The 18,949-nt window shown below is 43.3% G+C and overlaps 1 protein-coding gene across 2 annotated transcripts; it reads right to left on the reverse strand.

Moving 5' to 3' along the window:
- Positions 1–252: 252 nt before the first annotated feature.
- Positions 253–18,771, reverse strand: LOC129841540 (tropomodulin-1-like). 2 transcript variants are annotated; one of them, XM_055909851.1, is made up of 11 exons: positions 18,450–18,771; positions 13,979–14,189; positions 12,256–12,412; positions 9,353–9,469; positions 7,408–7,497; positions 6,768–6,898; positions 6,223–6,330; positions 5,812–5,955; positions 4,629–4,773; positions 2,983–3,107; positions 253–2,531 (listed from the first exon to the last, which is right to left on the reverse strand). In XM_055909851.1, the coding sequence occupies exons 2-11, from the start codon at positions 14,102–14,104 to the stop codon at positions 2,529–2,531; spliced, it is 1,146 nt and encodes a 381-aa protein (XP_055765826.1). In that variant the 5' UTR covers positions 14,105–14,189; positions 18,450–18,771; the 3' UTR covers positions 253–2,528. The 2 variants fall into 2 exon arrangements, with proteins under 2 accessions (XP_055765826.1, XP_055765827.1); XM_055909852.1 differs by lacking the exon at positions 2,983–3,107.
- Between the last annotated feature and the right edge of the window lie 178 nt (positions 18,772–18,949).

The following is an 18,949-nucleotide window of genomic DNA, read 5'->3' on the forward strand; positions in this document are numbered from 1 at the left end:
ATTCAAGCGTATTCAAGCAGGAAATATCAAGTCCGCCACCAATCCAAAGGGACCAAAGCTTCTTAATTTGGCAGCAGCGGTTGATCCCGCAATGGCACAAGTCTCATTGGGGGTCTGGCTGACTGGAATTATGTAGTTCTCTCAACCTTTCGCTAGAGGGCGGTGTTATACGTCAACCTCCCCCAGAGGGCGTTGTTATACATGGTTTGGAGGCATAGGCCTAGAAGCGTAAAAACAGTACACAGTACACAATACTTTCAAACCTGATTTATCCATGAACAAAAAAACAACAACAATAATGTGAATTATCTAACAAAAACATACTCAATACTCAAGCAAATACTGCAGAGAAAGAACAACAGCCAGGCTAGGGCAAGGAGAACACAGTCATATTCAGCAGTAGTTCATACTGGGATGGGTTGTTGTACACACCATAGTTGTCCCTTTTGACCATACAGTAACATACCTAATCAGTAGCGTCATGCTCTTTGAATCTGAGGGGGCACGTATCCCCCTCCTCCATCCTTCATCCAATATAATATATATTGTTTATTTTACACAGATTTAATGATAGGATATTGAATTTAGTCATCAGTGCTCCCCTGACACCCCTGATACCTGGCCACATAGCAACAATACCCGAAGGAGTGTTCATTAAGGAATAATCTCATAGGACCTTACAACAGGCAGGAAAAGTCGTTTGTCTTTATGCTTTTTCTTGGGCTTTGATAGGCTACAGTGATGACAGTGAATTCTTAGTTTGCACACTTTTTGGGGTTGCAGACACATTCAACTAAGAGCATTTCTACCAGTGTAACTGAAAAAAAAGGGGAGGGGGGAATGCTGCAACTCCCTTTACTGTGTAACTCAAGTAATAATTGAACATAATCGATCATAACTTGCCATGGTGACAAGTAATCACATCTGCCGGGTGTAAGTACTGATTCAGTCAACCCACCCTCATAGAGACAGCCACTAAGAGCTGGTCCTAGATCAGTTTGTCCATCAGTGACCAATACACTTGTGAACAAACTTCTAATATACACTGAGTGTACAAAATATTAGGAACACCTTCCTTATGAGTTTGAGCCCTTTTGCCCTCAGAACAGCCTCAATCGGTCTAGGCATGGACTCTACAAGGTGTCGAAAGCGTTCCACAGGGATGCTGGCCAATGTTGACTCCAATACTTCCCACAGTTGTGTCAAGTTGGCTTGATGTCCTTTGGGTGGTGGACCATGCTTGATACACATGGGAAACGGTTGAGCGTGAAAACCACAGCAGCGTTGCAGTTCTTGACACACTCAAACAGGTGCACCTGGCACCTACTACCATACCCCATTCAAAGGCACTTAAATCTTTTGTCTTGCCCATTCCCCCTCTGAATGGCACACATACACAATCCACATCTCAATTGTCTCAAGGCTTCAAAATCCTTACCTGTCTCCACCCCTTCATCTACACTGATCTGGATTTAACAAGTGTTATCAATAAAGGATCATAGCAGATATCGACTTCGTCACAAAACTGATCTAGAACCAACGCTTAGTAGCAACCTCTGTGTAAGATTTGACTGAGAAAACTTAAACTGACTAGAGATCAGTAATACTACAGAATTTACACAATAGCGGACAAACTGATCTAGGACCAGCTTCTAGTGGCTGTCTCCATGGGGTAAACTTGAACAAACAAACAACTTACACCCCAAAATGTTTTTAAATCTGCAACAATTCCTCTGAACATAGCTCCTATGTAACCTTTATGTGCCATTGCTTACAGACAGTGTGAGTTGCAGACTAAAAACGTATCTTATATGAACCTCACACTGAAAAACATTACGTTAAGTGGTTGCGAAATGCTGAAATACATAATGTGGTACTAACGTCATAACCAAGTTAAGTCATTTACATTTTAGTCATTTAGAAGACACTCTTATGCAGAGTGACTTACTGGAGCAATTAGGGTGAAGTGCCTTGCTCAAGGGCACATTGGCAGATTTTTACCCACCTAGTTGGCTCGGGGATTTGAACCAGCGACCTTTCGGTTACTGGCCCAATGCTCTTTGCCACTAGGCTACCTGTTGCCCATGGCATGTGGTACAATATACATTATGGGTGTAACACCATTTAATCTTCCACCACCACAAGTTCATCTCCAGTAAACAAACTAACAACAAAATAAATATTTTCTGTATAGGTGGGCTGCTTCTCTATGTCACAATTACCAGATATTATTATTACCGAAGATATCTAAACCAATATCAGTAGAAAACTGTGAAGGAAACAATAGTACATCAACTCCATGCCACAGTAGGAACAAGGTTTGCCAAAGCCCCTGACATTCAAATTGGAACGATTTCGGTCAACGCGGAGGGGTCGAGGTTAGGGTTGGGGAAGCAGGGGTTGATGGGATATCTGTTGGAGGACGTCTGGCTGAATACGGGTCTGGGCGGGGCCGGGCAGTGCCTGGCGGCGCTACACGCTTGTCCGACACTTGGGGAAGATGGGACCTCCTTCAAGCCTTCTCTTTCTTACTGTTGTCAGAGAAGAAAAAATAGAAATTAGACACACTATTAAAACATATCAGTTCCTTCTATGTCTTCGGTAAAATCATGTTTTTACTCAAACACAACAAATACTTGACTCAAAGGAATGGCAATGAAGGAAGAGTTTGAAGTAAGAAAAACAGCTTGAAAGAAAGCAGAAAAAAACCTGTTCCAAAGGTTTGAAAGAGGCAGTTTAGAATAAAATAGCTCTAACTGCAAAAAGCCCTTAAGCAATCAGTCCTACAGTGAAGACCCACTTAAGAATTCAAGAGCTACTGGAGAAAGATTGCCAGATCTGCCACTGCTGGGAAGAGTAGAGATGACGAAAGATGATGAGGAGGAATGGAAGGCACAACACAGGGAGTTGTGGGTAGAACTCAAGGAAAAGAAGCAGGAGAAGTTTGAAGAGGTAGGACGAGGATACAACGGCTGTCTTTACTTTCTTGGTCTTGGGCTTGGTGAGTTTCGGCTTGAACTTTTTACCAAATGCCCTCTCCAGTTCCGGCACGGACAGAGTGAGAGTAAAGGAACCGTCCGAGTGATGATCGGATCGGATTACCCGAGCTGCAACACAACAGTGTTAAACACATAAACAAACAAACAGACACACACACACGAGCACTATGAGTGAAACACTTACACACAAAAACCGTGAGTGACAGTTGACAGATCTGACATGCATTCTCCTTCACTCACTCTCGAAGAGAAAAAGTATTATGATCAAATAGACGTCAACCAAGACGAGAGCGGCTCATGCACATCTTTGGTGGAAGAGTCACCGAGTAGATAGAACTGGTACCATGCTGTGTTCAAGAGAAATGTCATCGTGATGTAAAACAACCCGATGACACATTGATGTCGGTGCGCAAACTAGGTCAATCATTTCGTTCCAAGAGATTAGTACAAGACCATCTCTTACTTTTTACAGTCTTTGTACAAGACCTGACATGTCTTTGATCATGTGTTCTGGACCCCAAAACATGTAGCCCGATGACTCACACTAAATTCTCCCGCTGCTCTGTCGTTCGCTATAGACTTTAGTCCGAGACTGCCGTCACTGAAGTCGTTTGCGGTGACAATGGGCGTTGTACTAAACAAAGTCATCATCGATTGGATCGTCTCTAACCAATCAGATTATCAAAACCAATGATGAATTTTCAAACCGCCACTTTACCCACCTGTGTTCTGGCTCTGGCTCAACCCGTGGGTTTCTGGACCAATCAGACGGCCCCGAATGTGTTTGCATTCAGTGACGGGTCGGGGAACTACTCAGATCCAGACTCATTGAGGAGAAATAAGGAACGTAAGACAGCGTGGAGCGGCATAGCGTTTGGCCGGAGCAAGGAGTCTGGGGTAGCCAGGCGACAACACAAGTCCCTGAATAGACCCATTTGAGTGCACATCCCAAATGGTACCCTGTTCCCTATATAGTGCACTACTCTTGACTAGAGCCCTACTGTACGGGTTAGTGAACTATAAATGGAATAGGGTGCCACTTGGGACGCAGCCCGTGTCTCTAGTGGTGTCTCAGCTGTTGTGAGGGATCACACTGGGAAGTCTGGGAGCGTTTCACTGGAGCACCACTTTAGTTCTAGTGATGTCATCTTCCAGGAAGGGATCCAAACAGCCGAGCGTTTTGATTGGCTTGGCTCCTCCCATTATTTAGTTACGTTAAACAGTGATGGTGAATTAAGAGCGATTACAATCGGCTACTACTGGGTCTGGAGTTACATCTGATGCATGCTCTGCACCTTCTCCGGCAGGATTTATTAGTTCAACGTTGTTTTGAGAAATGGAGTGGGTGGGTGGGTGAGTGAGTGAGTGAGTGAGTGAGTGAGTGAGTGAGTGAGTGAGTGAACATCTCTAAGATTGTGAGTGTCGATGGGAGAGAAACAGTGATTATAAAAGAGCGATTTTACTCTATTGTGAGTGAGTGAGTTAGTCTTTGAATCTCAATCTCAGTCAGGTTGTTAGCATTAGGGCTAGCAGAACGTCCATCTCAGCCAGGTTGGTTGCTTCAGCTTGAGCAGAACCTCCATATCAGCCAGGTTGTTAGCATTAGCGTTAGCAGAACCATCATCTCACCCAGGTCATTGTTGTTCATCATGGCGTTGGAGCCCCTCAGCCTGGGGCCCTGCTGGGTAAAGTGGTAGCCAAACTTCAACAACGTGGTGTTCTTCTCCAGCATGCTGGCTATCTCCATCTCCACCTTGTTACCTAGCGGCTGGCTCTGGAGGAAGGGGAAAGGGGGAATCAGACCTGGATTCAAATAGTATTTGTTTCCTTACAAATTGAGCGTTTGATTGAGCCTGTCTGCACTGTCAGATGGGCAGCTTAAATAATTGGAGAAAAAAACTGGACATAGAAGGAATCACCCAGCGGGTAAAACTGGTTGAAATGACGCCATTACAAACCAATTTACAACCAGACATTACGTCATGTAAACCAGTGAACCTAGGTGATTTCCCAATGTCCTGTTTGAAATAACTGGTTACAATGCATCCATTCCTGGTTGTAAAATGGAGTCATTTCAACCAGCTTGTCCACTGGGTAATGTTCATCCATGACTCAGCACAATTAATAAATGAAGGCGAAGTTGTTAGTCATGTGTCTAAATATAAAACCTTACGGAATCAAAGAGATTCAGCACAGTTCATGTTAGGAAAATATGATTCACTGGCAAGAGGTAACCCAGCGTGGGCAAAACTGGTTGAAATGAGGTCAATGCAACAAGCAGATTTCAACCGTTTTTGGCTGCAATCTGGTTAATCAGGTTGCAATGATGTCCTTTGAACCAGTTTTGCCCACTGGGAAGGAATAACGGCTACTAAGTGTTGACACTAGCACCATTATCACACCACAATGAATCAATCGAATGATTAGCTTTTTACAATCAGACCCTGTTGAAACAGTAGACTCAAGTGGTCCTTGTGATGTCTTATTGTAACTGGCTGGGCCGGGCACTGTGACAACAAAAATAGGGTGATTCCTCATGAAACCAGGACAAAAAAATACCATGATTTCATTCGGATTTTCACGAAATGTTTTCCATAGAAAGGTCCTTTGGAGGAAGGATTGTCGACATATATTTGGCATTTGTATCTTAAAGCATCATTGAGAAATAATTTGTAGAAGTTGTAATATTTGTGACATTTTGGCATTACCCAGGCCTCCTTTATATTGTCTGTCAGTAGAATGGACCCAGGCCTCCTTTACACTTTCTGCCAGTAGAATGGACTAATAACGATTGTGCTGTATTTTATTGTACCTGGTTGTCGATCTTGAGTTCCTGCAGGGTTGTGTTGGACTGCAGTGAGGCGATGAGAGCCAGGATGCCCGTCCCTGTGATGAAGTTGGATTCTATGTTCAGACTCTTCAGTGTGGTGTTCCCCTTCAGCATCTCTGCCAGAGCCTGAGACACAGAGACGCAGCAAATGGGGACAGTATATTTATACGGGCTATAATTAGACCCATATCTGAAATGGCATCCTTTCCCCCCCATCTATATTTTTGACCAGGCCACAGGCCCAGGTATTAAGGCCATGGGAGGTCATTTAAATAAAACTGAATTTCCAGATGCAGATGACTTCGAATGAAGACGTGTACATTCGCATCGTCTCACGTAACTGTTACAGTATGTGTGTAGGGAATTTGTTCCAGACATAACAGCAATACTCACAAAGGCTACGGGATCATTACTCCTGGTTCCCACGATGCTGAAGCGTTCCACTGCAGTGTTCTCCGTCAGGGCGTCTGCATAGGCCTTCAGCGTCTTCACTGGAATGTTCTGGAACACAAGAGGCAATACTTCAAATCAATAAAGCCACAACACGCGCTACTGTTTTAAATCGGACGGACTACAAATGCATTTGAAAAGACTGGAGAATAACCTAAATCAAATGTTGACTCCAGAGTAGAGGTTTGCCCTGACCTCTTGAAGTCAGACTGAGAAGAGTGTGGTACATGTGTGTCTCCTATGGGGGTCCCGTGTGGCTCGGTTGGTAGAGCATTGCAATGCCAGGGTTGTGAGTTCGATTCCCACGGGGGGAATATATATAAGTTGGAAAATATATGCACTAACTACTGTAAACCAGATAAGAGCGTCTGCTAAATGACTAAAGACAACAAAACAAAAAATGTACAAATGTTTATGGTAGGAGGACATAATGACATCATATAAATCAATTATACTGACTGTGCATGTGAATCAATATAATGTAGCACCTTGATGTTGTTGAGGTTGACCTCCAGCAGGTCAGGATCGTTCCTCTGCATCCTCAGCAGCGTCTCCTCCACGTCAGTAGAGTTGGGCTGCTCATCAGGCACAGGCTTATACTGAGTACACTGGATAACACCTATAGGAAAACACAGGCTTATACTGAGTACACTGGATAACAGCTATAGGAAAATATGTTAGTATATCATGTAATACCTATATCATGTAAATCGGTAATAACAACGGCACTCTAGCTGTTTAATGTTGAAAGAAAAATAATTATTTGCAGCACTTAGTTTGTTTGGCTGAACCAGCATGTCTTTAAATTATATTATTTAACTTCAGAAAGGTTGCAACGGAGGATTGTAAAAGTCTTCAGTTGTAACAGGAACATTTTGTCCAGTTCTGTTTGGACCTTTGATGTTGGTTCTGTTCATGTTTTATTTTTAACTTCCCTGAACTGCCTGAAACACGTACGCTTTGGTGCCACTCTTTCTTAAATCCACTTGAAAAACAAAACCCTAATAAGTACAATACATGGTAGGATAAACAGATGAATCATCGTTAAAACGATGCCTGAAAACTTTGGCACTTACAGGAGGGATACAGACACACACACACACACACATACACACACGGTATACTTACTGTTAAGGCCTTGTTTGTTGACTATATTGCTGCTGGCCAAAGCCTCGTAGTACTGCTGATTACTCATCAGAGTGTGCATTCCCAAAATGGCTGGAGGGAGGGAAGAGAAGAGATGGAGAGACGGACAAAAGGAGCGAGAGAGAGAACGGGTAAGAAAAATTAAGTGAGAGATGTGGAGAGAGGAGGAGGGAGAGATGGAGTGAGAGAGACAGAAAAATTAAGTAGAGAGAAACAAAGGCGAGAGAGAGAGAGATAACAGAGACAGGGAGAGAGAGTATACATTGTGTCAAATGACGTGAACACTGAAGGATAAACACAGAAGAGTTGACGTGGGTGCCAACGCTCTCCTTAGTTCAGCACATTATGTTTACTTGGCTAAGACAGCAGACAGGACACCCACAAGTGGGCCTTGAGAGCTGCCTTGTTCAAACTCGCAAACATCCAAGCCAAACTATCGGCTCGCAAAACATCTCACACACAGCAATAGATAGTCGTCCCTGTCATAGCCAGACATACAAAAGAACAACACTTGAGTCGATGCCAGCGTCTGCAAGTCATTATTAAATACATTGTTTAAATAGCATGCGTCACTGTTGCAGACGTCACACAAGGCAGACATTATTCTCCCTGGCTTGGATGTCCTCTGCTGCCACAGAACGGGCTCTATGAATTGCAGGAACATGCTTGACTAGTCAATATGTTCTTGATTATCGCAAAGATCCCTGTTTTAGCTTTCATTTTAATCTTAGTTTTAATTGTTTTGTCTTTGCCCCCCCCCCCCCCCCTCTTTTGCTGTACAGAGTCCTTGGGTTTTTGAAAAGCGCTTTAAATCAAATGTATTAGTAGCAGTAGCAGTCGTTTTATCTTGTGTCCAGTTTGATGGGAAAACTTGAATAAAATGTGCTTTCTGGACCACCGTAGATGACTTGGAGCCAGTACAAATGAGAGTGAAAAGATAGTAGTTCAGCAGAAAAGCAACGAAAAAAGAGCAAGTGTATTATTTTCATCTGTCAGTATGACAGAGAGTGTGAGAACAGTTAGTTATCTTTGAGATAAACAACAGAGAACGAGCGGTCCATTTTAAGCAGCCGTGAAGAGTTAGTTGGTAACTCATCATGAGGAGGCTGAGGATTAATTACAAACCATTGGAAATGTCTGGGAGGACCAAAACAAACGCTGGCAAGCAAACCACTTGTCACTAATTAACACTAACACTTAGTGAAGCGGAGAGAAATACAAGCAATATAACGTGCAGCTAGTGTTAGGGCCGGGACGATTGCAATATATGAACCAGTAGCACCGAGGCAAAAATGAAAACACGAAGCAGACCAAACTTTTTGGTCCTTTAAAAACCTATTGTATATAACATTTTATGTGCTATAACTTGGAAAATAAATACATGTGACTCTGGATGACAATATAATTAGGTTTGTTTCCAACATTAGGTCTCTCTTCCTAAAGAAGTTCAATTTGCTTCGTGTTTCATTTCCTTGCCAAGATACCAACGACTACTGCTATCGTCCCAGCCCTAGCTAGTGTGTGGGCTGGTAAATACCGCGGCTGCTTGTCATAAAGCCCAGAGAGAGGGCAACCATGGTGTCCAACAGCAGTGAGGAGCAGCAATGGAAGGGGTGATGACGATGACAGGATATAGGGGGAACAGGGAGAAGGAGGAGAAGAAGGGTGGGATCACTAGACGAGATAGAGGAGAGTTAGAGAGGAAAGGAGGAAGTTACTGACGGAGGAGTGAACAGTGAAGCTGATTTAGTGTCCGTGATCGTTCTAAAGTGACTGTTTAGTTAGCATGGATTTAAACTTATTAGCTGAAGAAGGTGAATAGACTGAAAATAAAACAGGAACGGTGATAGCAGAAAAGATAGCAAAAAGGGATCTGTTTACGTCTGTCTGTGAATGTGTGTGCACGTGAAGGTGCATGTCTTTCTACCGGCAATGTCGCAGATCTCAGCGTCGCTGGCGTTGGCCAGTGCTTCCTCCAGCTCTGGCTCCAGAGTTACATTCTCCATGATGGGATCCACCACCTTCTTAGGTATAAAGACTTTCCCTGGAAGATATAGGACAATCGTTAACACAGTACATGCCACTATTCATCTCCACCCGGGACAGTCAGAAAAGGACTGGACACATCTCAGAGCCTGGTTCCGCTCTAGGTTTCTTCCGGGTTCCTGCCTTTCTATGGAGTTCTTCCTAGCCACCGTCCTTCTACATCTGCATTGCTTGCTGTTTGGGGTTTTGGGCCGGGTATTTGTAAAGCACTTTATGACAACTGTTCATGTAAAAAGGGCTTTATAAAATACATTTGATTGATTTGATATATTTATTACTACTACTATTCTTACTAGTACGACTACTACCATCCCTCTACTATACCAGCTCGTTTCTAATTCCATTTTTTAATTGGTCATTTGACTGCAGGAAAGCAGAAACATCAATGCCCCGATAGTAAAATAGACTGATCATTACCTAATAGTAGCCAACTACCATTATACAGTGAACATGACCGTGAGGAAAACTTCCATTTTGTTTCCATCTACGTAACGCTGACTGACAACAGAAAATACAAGGCTGATATGCAATATCACATTACGTCATCGGGCGCTTTTCATATCGTCACTCAGAGTGAGCTGTAAAAAGCCAGGCAGCCTGTTGGGACAGATGGGGGCAAAGACCTTCTCGAGTTTACCCAGCCACGTCTGACATGTAGCGCCCCGCGTCACGCCGCCCCAGCCTCAGAACACCGGAACAGGATTATGTGAATGAACACTGAGGAGAGGAAGGCTGCAGTGACAGGCTGTGTGTGTGGTCCAATTATTGACCGTTCTCCCAAAGTTTGCAGACTGTGCACTTGTCTTGCACACTCCCTGTCATGGAAGGAATCGTTGGCTGGAGGGAGTTGATCCATAACGGGAAGTGCTCGAGTGCAGACTTTGGGATAAGAGAGTTGGGACGTAGCCACAGTCCACCGTTAGATCAGGGGCCATATGTATCTGATGTAGGATCAGGTTCTTCCCTGTCCCAGTAATCATATTTATTTGGATCTAAACTGCTAAACTGATCATAGATCAGCACTCCTATTCTGAGACACTTTATGAATACAAGGTCTGAGGTCTTACTAATATCAGTCACAGGTCCAGGATCAGCTACAGCAGCGTCCGTCCTGCTGGCCTTGACTGTAGCCTGGATGATCTGTTCCGGGGTCTGTGGAACCAATGGAACCAGTGGAGCCGTTCCAACTTTCAACTGGAAAGTCACCTCACCTTCAGGCTAGCTGCTGGGTGCCAGGATGTAGCAGGATGTTCGTCTCTGTGGTTGGTCGGTACCTGTCACCTATCAGGCTTGGCTGAGACACAGTGCTTGCTTGAGTGTTTGAGATCGACTGCACAGAATCAGTGATCTACAAATCACCTTGCATCCCAAATAATACTCCTTATGTGATCAAGATTAGAGATTCCGGGCCTTACCTCGCTAAAACTTGATCCCCCCAGACTGTACGCTGTCTGGCGGACACACAGAGAGACAGGCTGATACCCAGCAGGCTACATCTACACCTGAGTGGATCTGGGATGAGTCAGCTGGCATCAGGCCCTGCTTTCTACCTGGATATGTCCAGATATAAGGAAGGACGAACTAGAGGACTCTGTTGCGGCTTGCCCAGTTTCCCAGAACCAGACTGTCTGAGATCATAATTGGTCTGATAGGTAGGCAGACTCAGCACAGGCAGTTTCGTAGCTGGATATGTCCAGACAGATGCAAGAACAGATGAACCAGCATACAGACTGGGTTGCGACTGGGTCCAGTTTCCTGGAACTAGCTATTGTCTGTGACCACTGATTGGTCCTGATGGATGTAGGACTTTAGGCCTTTATTTACATGGCTGTAATGTTCTGAAAGTATTAGTATCTCGGCACGCTGACAGTAGGGTTCACCTCACAAGGTTATTATCACAGCTTGCATGTCCCTGGCCACGGTCCATGTTGGCCTCCAGCCACTTCTCCTAGCCAAGCTAGACCCTATCCCCTATCCCTTCTGTGTTCATAGATCTGACAGGATTTCATGTAAACAATATTTAACCCTTATTTTACCAGGTAAGTTGACTGAGAACACATTCTCATTTACAGCAACAACCTGGGGAAGAGTTAAAGGGGAGAGGAGGGGGGATGAATGAGCCAGTTGTAAGCTGGGGATGATTAGGTGACCGTGATGGTATGAGGGCCAGATTTGGAATTTAGCCAGGACACCGGGGTTAACACCCCTACTCTTACGTTAAGTGCCATGGGATCTTTAGTGACCACAGAGCGTCAGGACACCCGTTTAACGTCCCATCCGAAAGACAGCACCCTACACAGGGCAATGTCCCCAATCACTGCCCTGGGGCATTGGGATCTTTTTTTTTAGACCAGGAAAGGAAAGATTGCCTCCTACTGGCCCTCCAACACCACTTTCAGCAGCATCTGGTCTCCCGTCTAGGAACCAACCCTGCTTATCGTCAGAAGCAAGCCAGCAGTGGGATGCAGGGTGGTATGCTGCAGGCCGATAGGGGGATGGATACACCCCACAAGTGGAGATTCTGCCATATTGGTAAAATCTATCTGGAGTATGAACCAAAATGGAACTGGGCTCCTACCACACTTCTCAATGAGGACACATGGAATTTTAGATTACTTCCTTGACTGAATTGAAATAGAACTGACCCCAACCCTGGTTGGGAGTCGGCACGGCACAGCATTACGTCAGTGCTCAGATCAGATCTAACAGGGTCCTACCTCTCTTCTCTCCAGGGAAGCACAGGCCTATAGTGGTATTCTATCATGCTGGGAACTGAGGTTATACCTCTCTTCTCTCCAGTGAACGGAACCAGGTCCTCCTTGTCAGGGTGTTCCTTGGCCTGCTTCTCCAGGTGGGCTACCAGGTTCTCTCTCTGGAAGGTTCCGGTCGGCGCCTTCTTGGTCTGATCCTTCTGCCTCATCCCGGCCGGCAACAGGGCATTCTAAAGACAGGAAGGATTTATCATTGGCCGATAATGATAGCAATGGGTGAGATTGCACTTGTTTATACACTACATTTTTCGTCCACTCTCGTGGGATAGTAACACACTTCCTAGTGTGTTCTACAGCTGAATGTAACAGTGAAAGGACACACACACCATCACTAACTGTGTTAAAATAACACTAACAGAAATAACAAAGGCAGTTCCCAGACCCAGATAGCTTATTCTTAGACCGCAGCACGCTAAACCAGGTCCATATTATAGCAATAGACCGATATCTTGTCTTAGCTTTCAGCATCTATTAGTGCACTGGCCACTTACAGACAGCGTAGTATTTATACCTGTAGTATTTATACCTGTATTACTTATACCTGTATTATTTATACCTGACATATCAGTTTAACTCTTTAACATGGCTCTGTGGGAGATCTGGATGATATCGTCAAAAGTCAAGGAAAGACGGACAAGCACCACTAGATGGGCGCGCGCACACGCACACACACACACACACACACACACACACACACACACACACACACACACACACACACATTCATCTAAGCCTGGGCTGGCTCTCCTGGTATTGTAAGCGTCCAGACTTGATGTGAGCCGTCGACCATTCATCATAACCCTATTACAGCTTGTGTCAACGCCTCGACGGAAGAGCTACTTATGAATAGAGATAAAGTCAAGCACCGCCGCATCACACAGCATTATAAATATATGATAGGCATAACTTAACATATATTATAAATAACAGATGAGGTCTACACTCTGAGAAGTTGCTGTTTTTCTCAACTTTCACTGGGAAGTTGGTTTGAGGATCACTGTATTGTTTAGACCTAGAACTGCATATTTGAATTGAATATACAGGGATACGATATATAGGCTAATATATGATATCAACGTGATATGACACGTTAATATGTTCGTGCCCTATAACAATGTCAAAAGGTTTAAAAAAAAAAATGTAAGTAATGATATCTGAAATCAATCTGACCGAATTGCGTTACGTCGTCATCCAACAACGCTTCCAGCTGAGATCTACTCCTGACTAAGTTGGTTAGAGTGTCATTTGTCAGTCTTAGTCTGTGGGAGAATTTCAATTGTAAATTCCTCAAGCCCTTGCTCCTCGCCTCCTTCTTAAAACCCATTGGATGAGAAAGCCAGAGGTCCCGCCCCTCAGACCATCTCCTCCAATGGGTTTTGAGGAGGTGAGGCGAGAGGACGCAATTGAGATTCTCCACGTTTCTCAGATGTCAACCCTAATGCATTTATAGTGAGCTACTTTAAACCAGGGCTCTGGTACACCTGTAAACCTTAATATCTGAGCGTTATATCTACTGCATAGAGGGTTGCATGTTTGATTTAAGGATCCTTTTATAGTCCTAGATTTGTTTTACGTGATAGCGTGATTTAATGCACTGTTCTGCTACCGACCTCTCATCTCTGTTGAGCTCGTAAAAAGATAAATATTTTAGATGTGTTGTGTTGGGATCGAACTCCTAGCTCCAGATAACCAAGACACACACACACACACACACCAAGACAGAGTTTTAGACTTACGTCGGGATCTAACTCCTCCAGCTCATCCTCCAGCCTCTGTAGCTCTTCCTCTGAGAGTTTCTTCAGTAGTTCATCCTCGTCCACGTCCCTGTAGTTCACTACTTCCTTCTTATAGGAGGTGGACATGGCGGCGCAATAGAATCCCAGCGACTCCCCCCAAAAATTTAATAAAAAGGCAACTAAGTGCCCAGCGATGTTTTCAAAAGGAAGTCTGCAAGGATGTGGACGACAAAAACAAACGAGACAAGGTTTAGTCAACATGGTTTGATTGGTCAACCAGCTGGATCCTAGATTTTGGTCTACTGTACATCCAGTTAGAACTACTGAGTCATAAGGTAGACCTACTGTACATCCTGTTAGACCTACTGAGTCATAAGGCAGACCTACTGTACATCCAGTTAGACTTACTGAGTCATAAGGTAGACCTACTGTACATCCAGTTAGACCTACTGAGTCATAAGGCAGACCTACTGTACATCCAGTTAGACCTACTGAGTCATAAGGCAGACCTACTGTACATCCAGTTAGACCTACTGAGTCATAAGGCAGACCTATTGTACATCCAGTTAGACCTACTGAGTCATTAGGCAGACCTATTGTACATCCAGTTAGACCTACTAGCTGAGTCATAAGGCAGACCAACCAGCAAAATCCAAACACCACATCTATCCAAGAAATTAGAGATTAGACTATTGGTAAACACCAATAACGTGATGTGTTGGATAAACACTGAAAGTGGGCCCTTGACTCACAGAAACTAACTTGTGTTGCTTAACGGTCTGGTATGTTCAGAGATGTTTGTGCCTGGTGCCATTAAAAGTTTTAAAAAATGTATTAAGAATGCTGTTTGCAGGTCCAACAACACTTCAGCCAAATACCTTGAGGCAGAGTTTTTTCCCAAACGCTGGGTGGGGTCGGATCCTACTTGTGGGTTGTGTCCCAAGCCCAGAGCATGGCTAGAAACATCCATTACCCTCCAATGTTTGCAGATCTGTCAGGTTTAATCAATATAGTGGAAGCTTCACCACCACATTGCTTAGGCCCTATACCTACAGAGACAATTCAGATCTGCAAACATCAGAGGATTAGGAGCAAGGGGGAGGGAGCAAATTGGGACAGGCTTGATGGGTCGCGTAAAAAAAATGCTACTATATTCATTTGGGTCAAAAAAAACATTTGAGAACCACTGCCGTTGTACTTAACTTCCGACAGTAGTCTACTTGGCTTTGCAACAACAAAAAAACAACTAACTTTCAGTGGGGATCACAACATGTCATGACCCCCAATTTTTTTTTGAAACCACTGCTTTAAGAAGATAGGCCAACAGCACTTTTCTTTGAACGGGTGTATTCATTACGTCTTGAAACGGAAACCGTAAACCGTTTAAGAAGCAAACCGAACAAAAACGGGGAAGGACCTACCTGAATTTGTTCAATAGAAACTAATTTTCGTTGCAAAACGTTTTCCATTTGGAGTAAACGGTTTCTGTTACAAAAAGGTTTGGCAACAGAATTGGCGTAATGAAGCCTGGCCTGCGTCCTAAACTCTGATGGGGAACAGCTGATAAAAACAGCTTCCCTGTCACTCCCAGTCTGCTGGCAAACAGGAACATATTTATAGAGAGGCCTGGTTTCTGCTGTAACAATGTTGTAACAATGCATAATTATGAACATAATTATGGTGACTCGTAGTTTCCGAGCTCATGGTTATCGTACTACATTACATATACAGTTGAAGTCGGAAGTTTACATACACTTAGTTTGGAGTCATTAAAACTTGTTTTTCAACCACTCCACAAATGTCTTGTTAACAAACTATAGTTTTGACAAGTCGGTTAGGACATCTACTTTGTGTATGACACAAGTAATTTGTCCTACAATTGTTTACAGACAAATTATTTCACTTATCATTCACTGTATTACAATTCCAGTGGGTCAGAAGTTTACATACATTAAGTTGACTGTGCCTTTAAACAGCTTGGAAAATTCCAGAAAATTATGTCATGGCTTTAGAAGCTTCTGATAGGCTAATTGGCATAATTTGAGTAAATTGGAGGTGTACTTGTGAATGTATTTCAAGGCCTACCTTCAAACTCAGTGCCTCTTTGCTTGACATCATGGGAAAATCAAAAGAAATCCGCCAAGACCTCAGAAAAAAAATTGTAGACCACAAGTCTAGTTCATCCTTTGGAGCAATTTCCAAACGCCTGAAGGTACCACGTTCATCTGTACAAACAATAGTACGCAAGTTTAAATACCAATGGACCATGCAGCCGTCATACTGCTGGAACGCCCTGACCATAGAGAGCCCTTGTTTCTCTATGGTGTAGTAGGTCAGGGTGTGACAAGGGGGTATTCTAGTTTATAATGTCTATGTTGTGTTCTAGTTTATATTTTCTATGTTGGTGTTTTGTATGATTCCCAATTAGAAGCAGCTGGTAATCGTTGTCTCTAATTGGGGATCATATTTAAGTAGTTTTTCCCACCTGTGTTTGTGCACCACGTAGTCCCATTTAGTTGTTTGTTTATTGATATATTTTGTTACGTTTAACTTTCTCTTTTAATTAATTATGTGGAACTCAACATCTGCTGCACCTTGGTCCCGTTCTTACGAAAGCCGTGACAACTGCTCAGGAAGGAGACATGTCATGTGTCCTATAGATGAATGTACTTTGGTGCGAAATGTGCAAATCCATCCCAGAACAACAGCAAAGGACCTTGTGAAGATGCTGGAGGTAACAGGCAGAAAAGTATCTATATCCACAGTAAAACAAGTCCTATATCGACATAACCTGAATGGCCGCTCAGCAAGGAAGAAGCCACTGCTCCAAAACCTCCATAAAAAAGCCAGACTACGGTTTGCAACTGCACATGGGGACAAAGATCAAACTTTTTGAATAAATGTCCTCTGGTCTGATGAATCAAAAATGGAACTGTTTGGCCGAAATGACCATCGTTATGTTTGGAGGAAAAAGGGAGAGTCTTGCAAGTCGAAGATCTCCATCCCAACCGTGAAGCACAGGGGTGGCAGCATCATGTTGTGGGGGTGCTTTGCTGCAGAAGGGAGTGGTGCACTTCACAAAATAGATGGTGTCAGGAAAATTGTGGATATATTGAAGCAACATCTCAAGACATCAGTCAGGAAGTTAAAGCTTGGTCGCAAATGGGTCTTCCAAATGGACAATGACCCCAAGCATACTTCCAAAGTTGTGGCAAAATGGCTGAGGGACAACAAAGTCAAGGTATTCGAGTGGCCATCACAAAGCCCTGACCTCAAACCTATAGAACATTTGTGGGCAGAACTGAAAAAGCGTGTGCGAGCAAGGAGGCATACAAACCTGACTAAGTTACACCAGCTCTGTCAGGAGGAATGGGCCAAAATTCACCCAACTTATTGTGGGAAGCTTGCAGGAGGCTACCCGAAACGTTTGACCCAAGTTAAACAATTTAAAGGCAATGCTACCAAATACTAATTGAGTGTGTAAACTTCTGACCCACTGGGAATGTGATGAAATAAATAAAAGCTGAAATAAATAACTAGTATTGACATTTCACATTCCTAAAATATAGTGGTGATCCTAACTGACCTAAGACAGGGATTTTTTACTAGGATTAAATGTCAGGAATTGTGAAATATTTAAACTCAGTTTATTTGGCTAAGGTGTATGTAAACGTCTGACTTCAACTATATATTTAAGTAATTTAGCAGAGGTTCTTATCTCGAGCAACTTAGTGCATTCATCTTAAGGTGGCTAGGTAAGTCAACCACATACAGCGCAAATTGTAAGACATTTGACTAATACAAGTGACATTCAAGAGCTCTACACTTGTTGCTGATCTAGGCCTAAAACCTAAATCTATCGAAAAATGCCTGAATTGATCATCTTCTCAAAGTTATTTAGAGTTCCCATTTGATCGAATACAATAATATTTGTTATGTTAACTGCAAACAATGTTATACTATATTTGGAAAGAAAGAGGCGTTGGGAGATAAGTTAATGTTAAGAACGCTTGTAATTGTCCCTATCAGTTTCTGGAGTTGATGCTAAGCAGGCCGGGCAGCAAAATAATGTGAAAGGTTTTTGTCATTGGGTAGTAGGCCTGCAATGCGTTGGTATTATTTTAAAATTAAATACACTTCGATTGTGCTTTAACAAGCCCTAGGTTAACAAGATAGGTGGGGAATTTATACAGCTGTCGTCATTCATAGGCAGATTCGATGACAGGTGAAAATGCGAAGAATGCTTAACTTTGCATTCATTATGAATTCTAAAATTAAAACTCTGAAAGAACAAAGTAAAACAATACTTTAGTTTTTTTCCACACTTCAAGTGAAACCCAGTTACTTTGACGCTTCAGTCTGGGTTAAATCATGGGATATGGCAAAAGTTATTTTATATGCAAATTATTAGTTAACAAATACATTTAAGGACTTTTCCGCTAGAACAAGAAGTTATTTCATATGCACGTACCTCCTCCACTGCTTATCCGGGCTATTTATAGCGAACGGGTCCCGCTTTGTGACAGCTGAATACTTTGACCAGATATGGATTCTTTTAGGGCCAGTCGAGTCACACTAAAGAGTCGCTTCATACAAGGAAAGTAAAGTACGGCGCAACCAAGCGAAAAAAAGTTTGATATCCGCACGGATATCCTCGAATGTTGTCAACGGCAGCCGAGTTGAAATCCTTAACTTTGCTTTCAACTTGTCTTTCAGTGGTTCGCGTAATGTAGTACAACACTCCCACAAAGGCAAAGTGAACTCACCGACCGCTACTCCTCCTCACCCGGCGCTGCCAGTCAAGTGATGTCACACACTTGTTCTCCGGGCAAGTGTGCTACATGGACATCAAATGATACAAGCGCCATTTACGTTACCAGTAGTAGACATTACCGGTGCATCAGAACAGCAGCAAAAACAATAGTGCGTTTTCATCGTAAAGAATAAAAACCTTTGTCTTTGAATACCATT

Source organism: Salvelinus fontinalis, chromosome 42, assembly GCF_029448725.1.
Source record: "Salvelinus fontinalis isolate EN_2023a chromosome 42, ASM2944872v1, whole genome shotgun sequence".
Classification (NCBI taxonomy): domain Eukaryota; kingdom Metazoa; phylum Chordata; class Actinopteri; order Salmoniformes; family Salmonidae; genus Salvelinus; species Salvelinus fontinalis.

Excerpts from the sequence above, each read along its gene's own strand:
- LOC129841540 (XM_055909851.1), bottom strand. The coding sequence starts at position 14,104 with ATGTCCACCTCCTATAAGAAGGAAGTAGTGAACTACAGGGACGTGGAC. Across the intron at positions 6,899-7,407 it reads CAACAAACAAGGCCTTAACA|GTGTTATCCAGTGTACTCAG; the intron begins GTAAGTATACCG and ends GTTTTCCTATAG. Across the intron at positions 6,331-6,767 it reads TCAACCTCAACAACATCAAG|AACATTCCAGTGAAGACGCT; the intron begins GTGCTACATTAT and ends CTTGTGTTCCAG.